The sequence below is a fragment of the Dreissena polymorpha genome, chromosome 9, assembly GCF_020536995.1.
Source record: "Dreissena polymorpha isolate Duluth1 chromosome 9, UMN_Dpol_1.0, whole genome shotgun sequence".
In the NCBI taxonomy this organism is placed as follows: Eukaryota; Metazoa; Mollusca; class Bivalvia; order Myida; family Dreissenidae; genus Dreissena; species Dreissena polymorpha.
This window is the reverse complement of record NC_068363.1, coordinates 17,582,773-17,598,406: the sequence shown is the minus strand read 5'-3', so window position 1 is coordinate 17,598,406 and position 15,634 is coordinate 17,582,773. Positions and strand designations below refer to the sequence as shown.

The 15,634-nt window shown below is 37.5% G+C and overlaps 1 protein-coding gene across 2 annotated transcripts in view; it reads left to right on the top strand.

Annotated features, from left to right (window-relative positions):
* Nucleotides 1–4,278: 4,278 nt before the first annotated feature.
* The window catches only part of LOC127844119 (CCR4-NOT transcription complex subunit 10-like), a 30,017-nt gene continuing 18,661 nt past the window's right edge, over nucleotides 4,279–15,634 (top strand). For both annotated transcript variants that reach the window (XM_052374130.1, XM_052374129.1), the window contains exons 1-7: nucleotides 4,279–4,326; nucleotides 4,686–4,923; nucleotides 6,579–6,741; nucleotides 7,075–7,136; nucleotides 9,696–9,848; nucleotides 11,506–11,589; nucleotides 13,360–13,465. In XM_052374130.1, the coding sequence (XP_052230090.1) occupies nucleotides 4,693–4,923; nucleotides 6,579–6,741; nucleotides 7,075–7,136; nucleotides 9,696–9,848; nucleotides 11,506–11,589; nucleotides 13,360–13,465 (799 nt within the window). In that variant the 5' untranslated portion in view covers nucleotides 4,279–4,326; nucleotides 4,686–4,692. The remainder of the gene's footprint in view (nucleotides 4,327–4,685; nucleotides 4,924–6,578; nucleotides 6,742–7,074; nucleotides 7,137–9,695; nucleotides 9,849–11,505; nucleotides 11,590–13,359; nucleotides 13,466–15,634) is intronic.

The window sequence follows — 15,634 nt, the reverse complement described above, 5'->3', positions numbered from 1 at the left end:
TAAGGCTTCATAATGGTCAACCGATCGATGTGGGTTTTCGAAATGTAGTATATACCTTAAGCATAGGTGCGTTGCACCAGTGCACCAGGGACCTATACAAACAGTATAGGTCCCTGGTTGCACCTATGCTAAAAACGATGTTTAGAAAAAAAATGTATGCATGACAATTTGTGCACTTGTCCGAAATATCTATAAAATCGATGTTTAGCAAAAAATGTATGATGATTAGGCAAATAATGTGACTTCTAGAGTGTTCACAAGCTTTTTTACTATATAAATATAAGGCAAATGACCCCCCCCCCTCTGGCGGCCATGTTTTTTTACCGATCCGAACCATTTTTGAACTCAACCGTCATATCCAGAAAACACATACTACACAGGAAACAAATGTTCTGACCAAATTTCATGAAGATTGGGCAAAATATGTGTCTTATAGACTGTTCACATGTTTTCACTATATACATATAGAGAAAACTGCCCCCCCCCCTGGCGGCCATGTTTCTTCACCGATCTGGACCATTTTCGAACTCATCCGAGCTAAAAATGAAACCAATGTTTTGACCAAGTTTCATGATGATTGGGCAATAATGGTGACTTCTAGAGTGTTCACAAGGTTTCTCTATGGCCATATAAGGAATACTGTCCCGCCCCCTGGTGGCCATGTTTTTCAATGAACCGGAACCATTTTTGAACTCAACCAACATATCACTCAGACAAACATTTTTAAAAAGTTACATGAAGATTGGGCATCAAATGTGACGTCTACAGTGTTCACAATGTTTTTCTTTTTTTTGACCTAGTGACCTCGTTTTTGACCCAGCATGACCCAGTTTCGAACTCAGTGGAGATATCAATAGGACAAATGTTCTGACCAAGTTTTATGAAGATCAGACAATAAATGTGGCCTCTGGAGTGTTCACAAGGCAAAATGTTGACGACGGACGACGGACAAAAGGCGATAACAAAAGCTCACCATGAGCACGTTGTGCTCAGGTGGGCTAAAAAAAAGAGGAGTGCAAAACAAAATAAAAGAGGAGTGCAATTAAAAAAAAGAGTGGTGCAGTAAAATGAAGGGTTCATTAAACAAAAGAGGAGAGAATTATATAGAATTATTAATGGCATTGTTTCTGTGATTTAGCGGTTGTTTCCGCGCAGTTAGCAATGTCATCTGCAAACATAAGGCAATAAATATCATTTATATCATTGGTTATAAATATTCCTGTATCACATGAGCGCCATAAAGACTCTGCGAGTTCGTTTATAAAAAGCGCAAATATAGTTGGGCTACTTACGTCCCCTTGTTTTGTGCCAATATTACAGGGGAAATAATCAGTAGTTTTTTAGTAACACATTTTATCTTTCAGATATTAGAATTATTATTAACCTTTACGCATGAAAAAAGGTCTGTATACATAGCCTTGAGGGTGCGTAAGAACTTTCCATTAAGACCTTTGTTATGTAATACCTCAAATAATTTAACATGGTTAATTCTGCCAAATGCTTTCTTGAAATCGACGTATAAACAATAGAATCTACTGCCTTGTTTAGATAAATACTATTGTGCCATAGCCTGTAGACAAAATATATTGTCTACTGTCGAATAGCCTTGCCGGAAGCCGGCCTTTGATTCGTCTTATTTATTATGATTTTCTGCCCAGTTTTATAGGCGCGTATTTATCAAACGAGAAAATATTTTGTAGAGTGTATAAGTGACAGAAATACCCCTGTCTGACAAGTAATAAGACCATCGACCGCCTCTGGACTATGTTTTAATCTAACCTTCTCAAACTTATGGAAAAACACATCCCTTCTAGACTCCTTAGAGGCGACAAGACCAAGAAGCCTTGGATCAACAAGAAGGTCAATGCTGCGCAGGAAGACACGTCTATACACAAGAATAAGAAGAACTAAAAGTGAAAGTGACCTAAGAAAGTATAAAGAATAAAAAAGACAAGCCCAGTAAGTAGAAAGACAATCATACTGGGAATATATAAACAACATTATAGAGATTGAAGATTCAGATACAAGCCAGCCAAATAAACAAAAAAGATTCTGGACATATATTAAATCACTAAGAAAAGATAGAACAGGAATAACGCCCTTGAAAGACAATGGTCGGCTCTTCAACGAAGTTAAGGATAAGGCCGACATCCTAAATCGCCAATACTCTTCTGCCTTCACTAGAGAAGACCAGACCCCTGAACCAGAACAAACAGGACATTCATTTCCATCCATGAGTGACATTGTAGTGACAATATAAGGAGTTAAGAAACTCCTTGACAAAAATAACCATAACAAAGCCGCAGGGCCAGACCAGGTACCAGCTCGGATACTAAAAGAATGCTTTGCAGAGCTTGCACCTATCCTGACGTTGGTTTTTCAACGAGTCACTACAGCAAGGAAAGGTCCAAGAACATTGGTGCCAAGCCAACGTCAGAGCCATCTTCAAGAAGGGCTCAAGATATGAGGCCAGCAACAAACGACCCGTGTCTTTGACCAGTCTCTGCTGTAAACTCCTGGAATACGTCATTGTCAGCACCACTTTAAAGCACTTAGACCAGCATAACATCCTCTCTAACTGCCAACATGGCTTTAGAGCACGTCGAAGCTGTGAGACCCAGCTACTTTCGCTAAGTCACGACCTCGCGTACTCACTTGACCAAGGCATCCAGACCGACATGCTCGTGCTCGACTTCAGCAAAGCGTTCGACCGGTCCCACACCAGCGCCTTCTAAAAAAACTGGGCCACTACGGTATCCGAGGAAGCACAGATGTATTTCATCATTACTGTCCAACCTTTTGCAGCAGGTCATTGTGGAGGGTGCCACCTCCGATCAGGTTCCGGTCGTCAGCGGCGTGCCCCAGGGTACTGTCCTAGGGCCGCTGCTATTTCTGATCTTCATCAACGACCTACCAGACGGACTGAAGTCATCTACAAGGCTGTTCGCTGATGACTGCAAATGTCTATCGCCAAATCAGAGCCAAAGAGGACTGTGACATCCTGCAGAACGACCTACAAACCCTATCAGAATGGGAACAAACATGGGGTATGGAGTTCCATCCACAGAAATGAAGTTTACTTAGAGTCACCCGGAAGCGCCGAAAGAACACACATACCTATTGAAAGAAGCAACCCTAATCGTTGACAAATCAACAAAATACATCGGTGTGGACATTCACTCTACGCTGTCTTTGAACACTCATATTGACCGAACCACCAAGAAAGCTAACAGCATGTTGGGTTTCCTACGTAGAATCCTCGGCACAGCTTTCAAGCCACAAAAGTCAATGCCTATAAGACACTAGTCCTAACCCACTTGTAATACTGCGCATCAATCTGGAATCCTCACACAAAAGAACAAGAAAAGAAAATTGAAATGGTCCAAAGAAGACCAGCACGTTTTATCACCAACCGTTACCGCAATACCAGAGCGTTACCGATAGGCTGCATCTACTTCAATGAGAGTCTGTTGAGGACAGGCGAACAAAACTCCAGCTAGTGATTCTGTACAAGATCATACATGAACTTGTCAACATACCAAGTGATGTCTACCTATCAGAAGCACCAGCGAGAACACGTCGGAACATGCATAGCTTGGCATACAAACACTACTCAACATCATCAGATGTCTTTAAGTTCAGTTTCTTCCCTAGAACCATCCCATTGTGGAACAGACTACCAGCTACAGTAGCTGAGACCCCCCCCCCTTGGTATCCTTCAAGGGGGAGCTAGCGACGCCGCATTTTTAACAATGGGTTTCACTCCCAACTGGTTGTATGACCAGCTGGGATTATCTCTCTTTTTCCTTTCTTTTACTATGTATCTATTTTTATTATTCCTAATTTAAATATGTAGTGTTGTGTACTTTATCTGTATTATCTCTTCTAACCTTATATACTCTAAATATATACTAGTATATTGTACTTAATTTGTATTTTTTATTTAATCTATCTTTCTATCCACCCATATACTTTTGTATTAAGCGCGACTATCCGTTGAGTAATTGTCAAGTTTGACTGGTCAACGTACCGATGTAGATGTATATGTAGATGTCATTATTTGGATCATTCACTGAAGCGAGCGTTCACATTGGGGCTCTGCGCTGGGCTATCTATGCTAGATTTAAATGCTCTTTTACATGAATATTGACATAGAATATAAAGTTGTTACACTAATTATCTAATCTTTTGTTTACAGACTGTAACGTTTTCCATAGTAATCAGCGTGTCCAAAATATATTTTGGACTGCAGTCCGATAATTGTTTAAGTTTGGTAGTAAGTAACCTACGGTGAATCTGAAGTCTTTGCTGAATTTTAGTAAAAGGGTAATTTGATTGAAATAGCTTATGATACTTTATTATTATTACCGAAACGAATATTTCCAAAACATTTGTTATCTTTTTATCTTTAGGGTTGATTATATTTTGAAAGAACCGCGCCCTGAAAAAAGAATTTGAACGATTCTTAAACGGATTAGTTTTCGGATTAAATATTTCGGACATTATTCAATAGAATTTAGGTGAAGAGCTATGCAATGGAAATCTGATAAACACAATAATGCTCCATATTTAAATCGAATATTATTTTTGTTACCCTGTATGTAACTTATACATTAACATGGTCTAAAGTTGGAGTTAATTATTTGCACATTCAATTTGCTCATCAAATAAGTACTTGTTTTAAGGATAAAAATGGGTGAAAATCCACCAGTGACAGAGCAGCAGAAAGAACTTGCTGCCTTAGCCATGCAAGAATTTGACCGTAAGCAGTTCACATCCTGCTGTAACGTGATGAACAAACTGATGGCCCAGAGAGGCTCAGACCCCCGGGTAGTACACAATAAGGCTGTGGCGGACTTTTGCCTGTCTGGCTCTCAGAGCACAGATGAGTTCAGGCAGAGTCTGGCTAGCGTGTGTCAGATGGTAAGAACACAGATCCCCACTGCCACATACTATAATCTTTGCGTCAATAGTCCACTAAAGCTAGACTTGCGACTCAAAGTTCTGTCGAATCATTCATGATCTGCTATACTTAAATTTGAGTGAATATATTAGGAGAACATTGTAAAATAAGCATATTTTGCACAAGTCAATCAATTGCAATTCCATATGTCCGCCATTGGAAATATTGAGGTCGAATGATAAGCGTCTCTGTTGTTATTTATGTTCAATTAAACTTGGTTCAAAATTTTTGCTCTTTGTAAAAAAGGTCCTTAAAATAAATCATATTTCTAAATAATCTGTAAGAAATGAAACCAATACTAAGTGATTGCTAATTACAAGATTAATCAAAACATTATTGAATTAGAACAAAATAAATTATGTAAATGAAACTTATACTAATTGATTACTAAAATTTACAATATTTATCAAAACATTATTAAATTTCAATTTAAAAGAAATTACATAAAATAGATGGATATGTAATATATGTAAGTTATGAAGTTCCGTATCTGATTGTAACCTATTTTAATATTTGTGGGTTAATGAATTTATGTTTAATAGTGTTAAATTGAATTAATAGAGTTCAGGTTTTGCCACCAACTACTAGATTTCAATATTTGTGTAATCTAAATGCTGATATTCCCATTATATAACCATATGTATATTTCAGTATTGTTTTAACATACTTGACTTTCAAGGTTCAAATTTAGTGTGAAACCAAATAATTTCAACTAAGATCTGCACTGGCTTTTTTGGTCAAAGGTATACAACGTTTGATGTTGAAAATGAAAATTTGGATAGAGAAAAATATTGGAAATATCTTGAGTTTGAATGGACAAAGAATGATGTGTTTGTGAATACTTCAAAAGAATTAAAATTGCTATTATTGTTGTTTTTTTTTTAAATAAACATAATCATTTCATGAATGTTAAATATTGAAATGCCTATTTTAGATTGCTCAAAATGTACACTACAGTGCAACAACACTAACACATGAAAGCTTACTATCTGATACAAATTGTACTCTAATTAACATTCATAAGATAGATGAATCTATGTGTTCTATTGATTTTCATTTAGGCGAGCAGTTCTTAAAACTATTATGTTGTATAAGGACATCCTTACATTCATGAGCATATGTAAATTGAAAGCTGGATCCTATCTTAATACCCACTTAATTCTTATTGCCTATTGTTATTGCAAGAAATCATGTAATACTATTTGCAGACCTTCCTGTGGGTTAATTATGTCATTAACAAAATTTACCTTATAAGTTCATGTCTTTTTTGTTAAGTAAATGAAAAAGAAGTTTAAGCCAAATGAGAAATTATGAAACCAAGTTCTCTGATATGAAGCCTGTGACTAATTTGGCAGACTGCATAGTAAGACCAACACTGCTTTTGGCTGTCATAGTAAGCCTAGGTTTGCTTTTGGCTGTCATAGTAAGCCTAGGTTTGCGTTTAGATGTCATAGATGATTGATACAAAGTTATGTTAAGTGTTGAATAGGCATGTTAACTTCCCAAGTTAGTCTAGGAGTATCACTTCTGAACATTCTAACCCTAAAGTGCTTATTAGCTTTCTCTGCACATGTGCTGATAGGATATTTGGCTTTTATGGGTGGCTTACCTGCAGGCTCATGTGAACATTGAAAGCTGGGAGGGCCTGGAGGATGTGGACCACAGTGTTCTGTTCTACAATCAGGCTGTCATTCTTTACCATCTGCGACAGAACAAGGCTGCACTAGCCATCCTTGATAAACTCTTCCCATTCATCGATCCACTTAGCTCTACTGGAGGTGGGTCCTTTATTCTACCTTACCTACCCCTCTTGGAAGTATTGAGCCCCTCATATACTTTAACTTTAGTCTTAATGCTTGAATTAAGTTAAATACAAGTATTAAAAAGATCATCACTATTATTTTAAACTTTTTAAATATGTTTTTGGAAAATGTTGCAATTTTGTTTGGGGGAAAATGTATATGTATATCATATGTGATTCATAGCAAATGCATGTACTAATATGTTTGGTAGCTTTCAGCTATTTGTTAGCTCTGAAGTATTATGAAATGTCCAATAGCATGTGAGTTAACATTTCAATTTAACAATGACTTTGATTACTGTCATTACAGATGAAGGTCTTTGCAAGAAAGTCCTGCTTTTACAAGTAGAGCTGTATCTTTCCACATACCAGGTAAGTATCACAAGGTGGTCCAAAAGCAGTTTACTGTTGTTTTTAGCTCCACTGGCCAAAGGCCAGCGGGGCTTATGTCATGGTCTTGTGTCTGTCGTGCGTGCGTCCATCCGTTGTGCGTCAACTTTTCCTTTAAGCATCTTCTTCTCCTAAACTACTGGTCCAATTCTAATAAAATTTCTCATGAATGTACCTGGGGTAAACCTCTTTCAAATTTGTTCAAATTATGCCCCTGGGTTCAAATTTGACCCTGCCTCGGGGGTCACAAAATTGAAAATTTGCTTATATAAGGCCTATTTAGTGAAAACTTCCAAAATCTTCTCGTCCATAGCCATTAGGCCTAGGGCTATCAAATTTGGTATGTAGAGACATCTAATAGTCCTCTACCAAATTTGTTCAAATTATGCCCCTGGGGTCAAATTTGACTCTGACCCGCAGGTAACAAAATTTAAAATTATATACGCTTATATCTTGCTTATTTTGGGGGTCACAAAATTGAATATATGCTTATAGGGTCTATTTTGTGAAAACTTTAACAATTTCTTGTCCATAACCATTGGGCCTAGGTCTACACAATTTGGTATGTATTGACATCTTATATTTCTCTACCAAGTTTGTTCAAATTATGCCCCTGGGGTCAAGTTTGACCCTGCCCTGAGGGTCACAAAATTGAACATATGCTTATATAAGGTCTATTGTGGGAAAACTTTAAAAATCTTTTTGTCCATAACCGTATGGCATAGGGCTACCAAATTTGGTATGTAGTGACATGTAATAGTTCTCTTCTTAGTTTGTTCAAATCATGCCCCTGGGGTCAAATTTGAAACTGCCCTGGGTCACAAACTTGAATATATGCTTATAAAGGGCTTATTTTGTGAAAACTTTAAAAATCTCTCTGTCCATAACTATTGGGCCTAGGGCTACCAAATTTGTTATGTAGTGACATCTTATAGTTCTCTACCAAGTTTGTTCAAATTATGCCCCTTGGGTCAAATTTGACCCTGCCCCCGCGGGTCACAAAATTGAACATATGCTTATATAAGGCCTATTTTGTGAAAACTTTAAAAGTCTCTTGTCCATAACCATTGGGCCTAGGGCTATCAAATTTGTTATGTAGTGACATCTAATAGACCTCTACCAAATTTGTTCAAATTTTATCACTGGGGTCAAATTTGACCCTGCCCTGGGGGTCACAAAATTGAACATATGCTTATATAATGCCTATTTTGTGAAAAATTTAAAAAAATTCTTGTCCATAACCATTAGGCCTAGGGCTACCAAATTTGGTATGTAGTGATATTGTATAGTCCTCTACTAAGTTTGTTCAAATTATGCCCCAGGGGTCATATTTGACCCTGCCCTGGGGGCCACAAAATCGATTATATGCTTATATAGTGCCTATTTTGTGAAAACTTTAAAAATATTTTTGTCCTTAACCATAAGGCATAGGGCTACCAAATTTGGAATGTAGTGACATCTAATAGTTCTCTACCAAGTTTGTTCAATTTATGCCCCTTGGGTCAAATTTGACCCTGCCTGGGGGGTCACAAAACTGAACATACACTTATATGGGGCCTATTTTGTGAAAACTTAACAAATCTTTTTTTCCATAACCATTGGGCCTAGGGCTACCAAATTTGGTATGTAGTGACATCTAAAAAACCTCTACCAAATTTGTTCAAATAATGCCTCTGGGGTCAACTTTGACCCTGCCCCGGGGGTCACAAAATTGAATAAACGCTTATAAAGCGCCTATTTTGTGAAATCTTTAAAAAATCTTCTTGTCGAAAACCATTTGGACTATGGCTACCAAATTTGGTATGCAGTAACATCTTATAGTCCTCTATCAATTTTGTTCAAATTATGCCCTTTTGGTCAAATTTGACTCTGACCCGCAGGTCACAAAATTTAACATTATATACGCTTATATCTTGCTTATTTTGTGAAAGCTTTTGAAATATTCTTGTCCTTAACTCTTGGACCTAGGGCTACCACATTGTGTATGTATTGAGATGTAGTAGTCCTCTACAAAGTTTGCTCAATTTATGCCCCTGGGGTTAAATTTGGCCCAGCCCAGGGGGTCACAAAAGTGTACATGTGCTTAAATAGGGCCTATATTTAAGTATTTGCACATGCAGAGAATATTTGTTTCAGCCTTTTTCGTCCGCTTTTTTGGAGCGATACAGGGCCATCATGGCCCTCTTGTTTCCTGAATATTTTCATACTAAGCGATAATTAAAATAAGGGGTCATGTAGTGGGATCTTTAAGATGCCTCAGGCATGCACAACTTTCAAATATGGGGAAAATAGCATGTGAAAAGCAAATTTGGGGATCATTTTTATACGATGAAACTGGTGGGGGGAATGCGATTTTTGGGTGTACATTTCATTTTTAGGCAAAACGTTATGAATTGAAAAGCAAAAATCTTATGATATGTAGAATGTTAACTGCTTAAGAATGTTATAGAATAACAAAATCCATGTGTATCTACAATTAAGCTTGCAACATTTGTTTGTACCTGCAGCATAACTGTTACACTTCAATTATTCTCTTTACAGCCAGAGAAAGCCATGGGTCTGCTAACCTACATAGAGAAAAACGTTCTGAATGGAAAGATCCCCACCGAGCGTGAAGGCAGCAGGGAGGACAGCAAAGAGGGATCCCCGGGATCTGAGTCCTCCTGGGAGAACTGGAGACCTATGCTCAGTGTGGTAAGGGAAGGAAGGGGATGGGGTGTAGGGCTGTGATTTATTCATAGTGTTCTCGTAGGAATACTTTACAAGAAGCACTGAAGACCCATGCACAGTTTGATGGGAAAATCTTGGTTTGGAAGGGCTTTGTTCCTAAGTACCGCATGGCCACATTAGGGGACATCCTTTGAGTGTGTGAGAGCAACAAGAAGCCAGAGCAAAAAAGATTTTCTGGATCAGGATATGATCCTTCAATATGAACCTCAAAGTAGTACTCAGTAGGTATACCTGTGGTTAGATGGGGCATGCTAAAGGTGGAGAAAAGGGTGTAAATCAGTATTTTGTTTTGAGATGGTAGAGATATCTGTAGAGGGGAAAGAGAGATCTGAAGGATTTGAAGCCTTCTTATAGAAATTACAACGACCTTTATTTACTTAATAAATTGAGTTGAGTTGAGTTTCCATGCTTGATGTTGTGGGGATATACTAGAGGGATAAATGAAGAGGGGGTGGGGACCACCATGATCAGGATCTGTACCCTATTAGATTTGTGTCACCATACTTCCTGTGAAGGGTTTATACTTGATGGATAAAAAAGCCGAAGTAGGGATCACTGAACAGGGTACCTATACTCAGTATAGTTGGTATTCACTTATTTATAAAATAGGGATGGGAGACAAGAAAGATGGAACTGTACAGCTAGACTGTGAATCTTTAATATTACAACTTGATAGTGTCTGTGGCGACAAGATTCAAACTTTTCAGACCTATTAGATTTCTCATGACAACCAGCCCCATTCATACAATGAAATATAATTCATACTTGTTAACCAGGTTTTCCGAAGGAAAAAACTGGTTATTAGATTGGCGAATGCGGGCGGGCTGGCTGGCGGGCTGGCGGAATAAGCTTGTCCGGGCCATAACTATGTCGTTCATTGTCAGATTTTAAAATCATTTGGCACATTTGTTCACCATCATTGGACGGTGTGTCGCGCGAAATAATTACGTCGATATCTCCAAGGTCAAGGTCACACTTTGAGTTCAAAGGTCAAAAATGGCCATAAATGAGCTTGTCCGAGCCATAACTATGTCGTTCATCGTCAGATTTTAAAATCATTTGGCACATTTGTTCACCATCATTGGACGGTGTGTCGCGCGAAATAATTACGTCGATATCTCCAAGGTCAAGGTCACACTTTGAGTTCAAAGGTCAAAAATGGCCATAAATGAGCTTGTCCTGGCCATAACTATGTCATTCATTGTGAGATTTTAAAATCATTTGGCACATTTGTTCACCATCATGGGACGGTGTGTCCCACGAAAGAATCACGTCAATATCTCCAATGTCAAGGTCGCCACGACTAAAAATAGATTAAAAAAAAAAAAAAAACTTACAAAGGGGGTTAATTTTTTTTGGTCATTTCAAAAGTTCAGTTTGAGTTTTCTCCCTTTATCAGATTTTTTTTTCACAATGAAAACCTGGTTTTGTGACAATTTTGTCCCTTGTCTTTATTTAAAGCATCAAATATTTAGTAATATGTGTAGTACATGTGATATCTGTAGTGCCATACTCAGATTCTAAGACTTTTATTTTTTAAAGTTTTCCTTGTTCATGTGTTATAAATTCATAGGTATATTATGACTGTGAAATCCTCAATACCGGTAAATTGTGCTTGCAGTTCAAGATGCGATGTCTGATCATGATGAAATCCATGAAGGCATGCAAGAGGGAAATCAAGGCTGTTATGAATGTGCAATCGTCTGTGAGTAGTAGCCCCCTTGGGAACTGCATCTGTTGGAAAATTGGAGATGATTTGCATTTTAATTTGCCATAATGTTTCCTTGAATGGAAATGAACTTTGGAATTAATATGTGCAGAATTCTTTTTGTTTGTATTTTTCATTGGGAATTTTGAAGATTTGAAGCTTCATTTCCGTCATGTCTGTAGTTAATGTTTGAACAGTTGGATTTTTTATATAAATTTGATATTTTATTATGGAAACTTTTATTAAAGCAACATAATGTTCTGGTATTTATCGAAAAAATTTCCCGATCAATATGAAAGACAAATATTTAAAATAGCAATTAGCAATTGCAGTTTTGAATTATTATACGCATTAAAAAAAGCAAGAAATATTCGTCTCTGCACAGATTTGTGCATGGATGATATTTTTCAAGTTACTTGCCAAAAGTGTGAAGTATGATGAGACTGCGTGACATTCAAAAGGACCAAGTCCCTAGGTCAAAGATCAAGGTCACCATTCCAGGGCAAACATCAAATTTTGGAAATTTCTATTTTGCCCTTTGTTTGGAGCATACATTTGTCTAGCATGGATTGATTTTTATGCCCCCCTTCGAAGAAGAGGGTGTAAATTGCTTAGCACATGTCGGTCTGTCGGTCCGTCCACCAGGTGGTTTCCGGATGATAACTCAAGAACGCTTGGGCCTAGGATCTTGAAACTTAATAGGAACATTGATCATGATTCGCAGATGACCTCTATTGATTTTGAGGTCACTAGGTCAAAGGTAACGGTGACCCGAAATAGTAAAATGGTTTCCGGATGATAACTCAAGAACGCTTAGGCCTAGGATCATGAAACTTGATAGGTAGATTGATCATGACTCGCAGATGACCCTTATTGATTTTCAGGTCACTAGGTCAAATGTCAAGGTCACAGTGACCCATAATAGTATAATGGTTTCCGGATGATAACTCAAGAACACTTAGGCCTAGGATCATGAAACTTGATAGGTAGATTGATAATGACTGGCAGATGACCCCTATTGATTTTCAGGTCACTTGGTCAAAGGTCAAGGTCACAGTGACCGGAAATAGTAAAATGGTTTCCAGATGATGACTCAAGAACGCTTATGCCTAGGATCATGAAACTTCGTAGGTAGATTGATAATGGCTGGCAGATGACCCCTTTTGATTTTCAGGTCACTAGGTCAAAGGTCAAGGTCACGGTGACCCGAAATAGTAAAATGGTTTCCTGATGATAACTCAAGAAGGTCTATGCCTATGATCATGAAACTTCATAGGTACATTGATAATGACTGGCAGATGACCCCTATTGATTTTCAGGTCACTAGGTCAAAGGTCAAGGTCACTGACTCGAAATAGTAAAATGGTTTCCGGATGATATCTCAAGAATGTTTACACCTAAGATCATGAAACTTCATAGGTACATTGATCATGACTGGCAGAAGACCCCTATTAATTTTCAGGTCACTAGGTCAAAGGTCAAGGTCACAGTGACTCGAAACAGTAAAATGGTTTCCTGATGATAACTCAAGAATAATTAGGCCTAGGATCATGAAACTTCATAGGTGCATTGATAATGACTGGCAGATGACCCCTATTGATTTTCAGGTCACTAGGTCAAAGGTCAAGGTCACAGTGACAAAAAACGTATTCACACAATGGCTGCCACTACAACTGACAGCCCATATGGGGGACATGCATGTTTTACAAACAGCCCTTGTGTAACTGAGGGTTGTACCAGTGAAAAGCCATTGTTCAAATCTTGTAGAACACATCAGTGGTGTTTCTGAAGGCAAACTTTGAGTATCTCCGTGGCAACTACAGAAAAGCTCAGAAGATGTTGGGATCTGGCCCTCAGATGTACACAGACAAAGGTTTGCATATATATTATTACAAAGTCTCTAAACCTCATCAACCAAATCGTCAGTTCTTTCAAAATAAGTATTATTTGAACTAGGGATTTCAAATGAAAATTTAAAGATAATAAATACCTTATTGAATGCTCAACACTGTTTCTAAAGTGTTGTCTTAAAATTGAAGTTGTCACTTAAAGCTCACTTGAGCATGAAGGGCTCAAGGTGAGCTAATGTGATAAGTATATGTCTTGCCTCTTGGAATGTGCATCTTCAAATTTTAGCTTGATCCACTTAATAGGCCACATTTGTGACCATATCTTAAAGAAACTTTGTAAGAATTTATATCCTGACAATACTTAGACTGTGTTTGAATATTGAAATAGAAAACTGGGTCACTTGGTCATATGTTTGACAAACTTTTTTGCTAAGCTAGAAGCCATATTTATTGCTCAATTTAGATAAAACGTTTTCAGAATGCTTATCTTTGCATTATCTAGGTTAACCCTTTCCCACTCAAAAGCAAAGTAAAAATAGATATGTGCAAACAGCATAAAACCAGAACAACCTGCGAGTAACTCGCAGTCTGTTCAGGTTTTATGCTGTTTGCTGCTCATCAGTATCTAAGGGTTGAAAATGAAGCCTTTAAAACTTGAATCTAGTAAGAAAGGTCTTTAAGTAAATTTAACCTTCTAATGGACTACAAGCACGTCAAAATACGTTCCTAAGTGGGAAAGGGTTAAGTGTCAATCTGGGTCAAATTGTGTGAAATTCAAGGTCAATGGCTCTAATCGGTGAAAAACCTTTTTACCACTTGAGAACCAAGATTTATTATTAACTTCTGATAAAACTTGGTCAGAATGTTCATTTTAAAAAGATCTTGGCCAAGTTTGAAACTGGATCACATGAAACAGAAACGGGATCACATGAAACAGAAACGGGATCACATGAAACAGAAACGGGATCACATGACACAGAAACGGGATCACATGACAGAGAAACGGGATCACATGAAACAGAAACGGGATCACATGAAACAGAAACGGGATCACATGAAACAGAAACGGGATCACATGAAACAGAAACGGGATCACATGAAACAGAAACAGGATCACATGAAACAGAAACGGGATCACATGAAACAGAAACAGGATCACATGAAACAGAAACGGGATCACATGAAACAAAAACGGGATCACATGAAACAGAAATGGGATCACATGAAACAGAAACGGGATCACATGAAACAGAAACGGGATCACATGGAACTGAAACAGGATCACATGAAACAGAAACGAGATCACATGAAATAAAATATGTATGTCACACCACCACCATGTCAAATCTTTGACAACTGTTGTAAAAAATTTGATAAGCACTCTACATATTGCATGTGTGACTTGTTACTATGACATTAAGTCTGATTGAATATATAGAGAGTATATTTGTTGGATTCGGTGGAATATCGATTTTATTTCACGAGTGATCATAGAAAACAATTTTTTACGAGTGGCAAAGCCACGAGTGAAAATATATATTTTCTGTGATCACGAGTGAAATAAAATCGATATTCCATCGAATCCAACAAATTTTCTTTTTATTTTATGCTTTTTTAACCGTTTATTCACATTGTAAATAAGTTTAACTGTATAATTTCGCTGGATTAATGACGTCATTTTGTCCAAAAAATGACGTCATTTCACAGTAAAACAGTGAAAAATATTGATATTTTTCACTGTTATTTTTCACTGTTTACAACTGTGGAATACCCATTTTATGTCACTGATATTTCTCTATAAACCACCAGAAAGCATAAAATAAATTGATCATATCTTAACCAAGTTTAACACTTTGGTAACAGAAAATAAAAAACTGTGTCATTAGGTAATACACATGTATTTGACAACTGTTAACTTTGATCTCAGTTCAGCTTTTAGAGCTGATGTTAAGATAAGATAACTGATGGGATTCAAACCTATAATACACTAGTAGCTCTTGAGTCCTTCAGCCATGTGTTTGAGAAATATGATATCACAGCAAGTGCCTTATGCAAGGAGGTTGAGCTACTGATAAACTTAGTAGCCCATTGGGCTTCTTCTTAGAATTTCTGGTAGCCTGATACACAGTTTTGGTAGCCATTGGACTGCAGTCTATAAAGATAGATATTTCAGACACTGAACAATTAAAGTA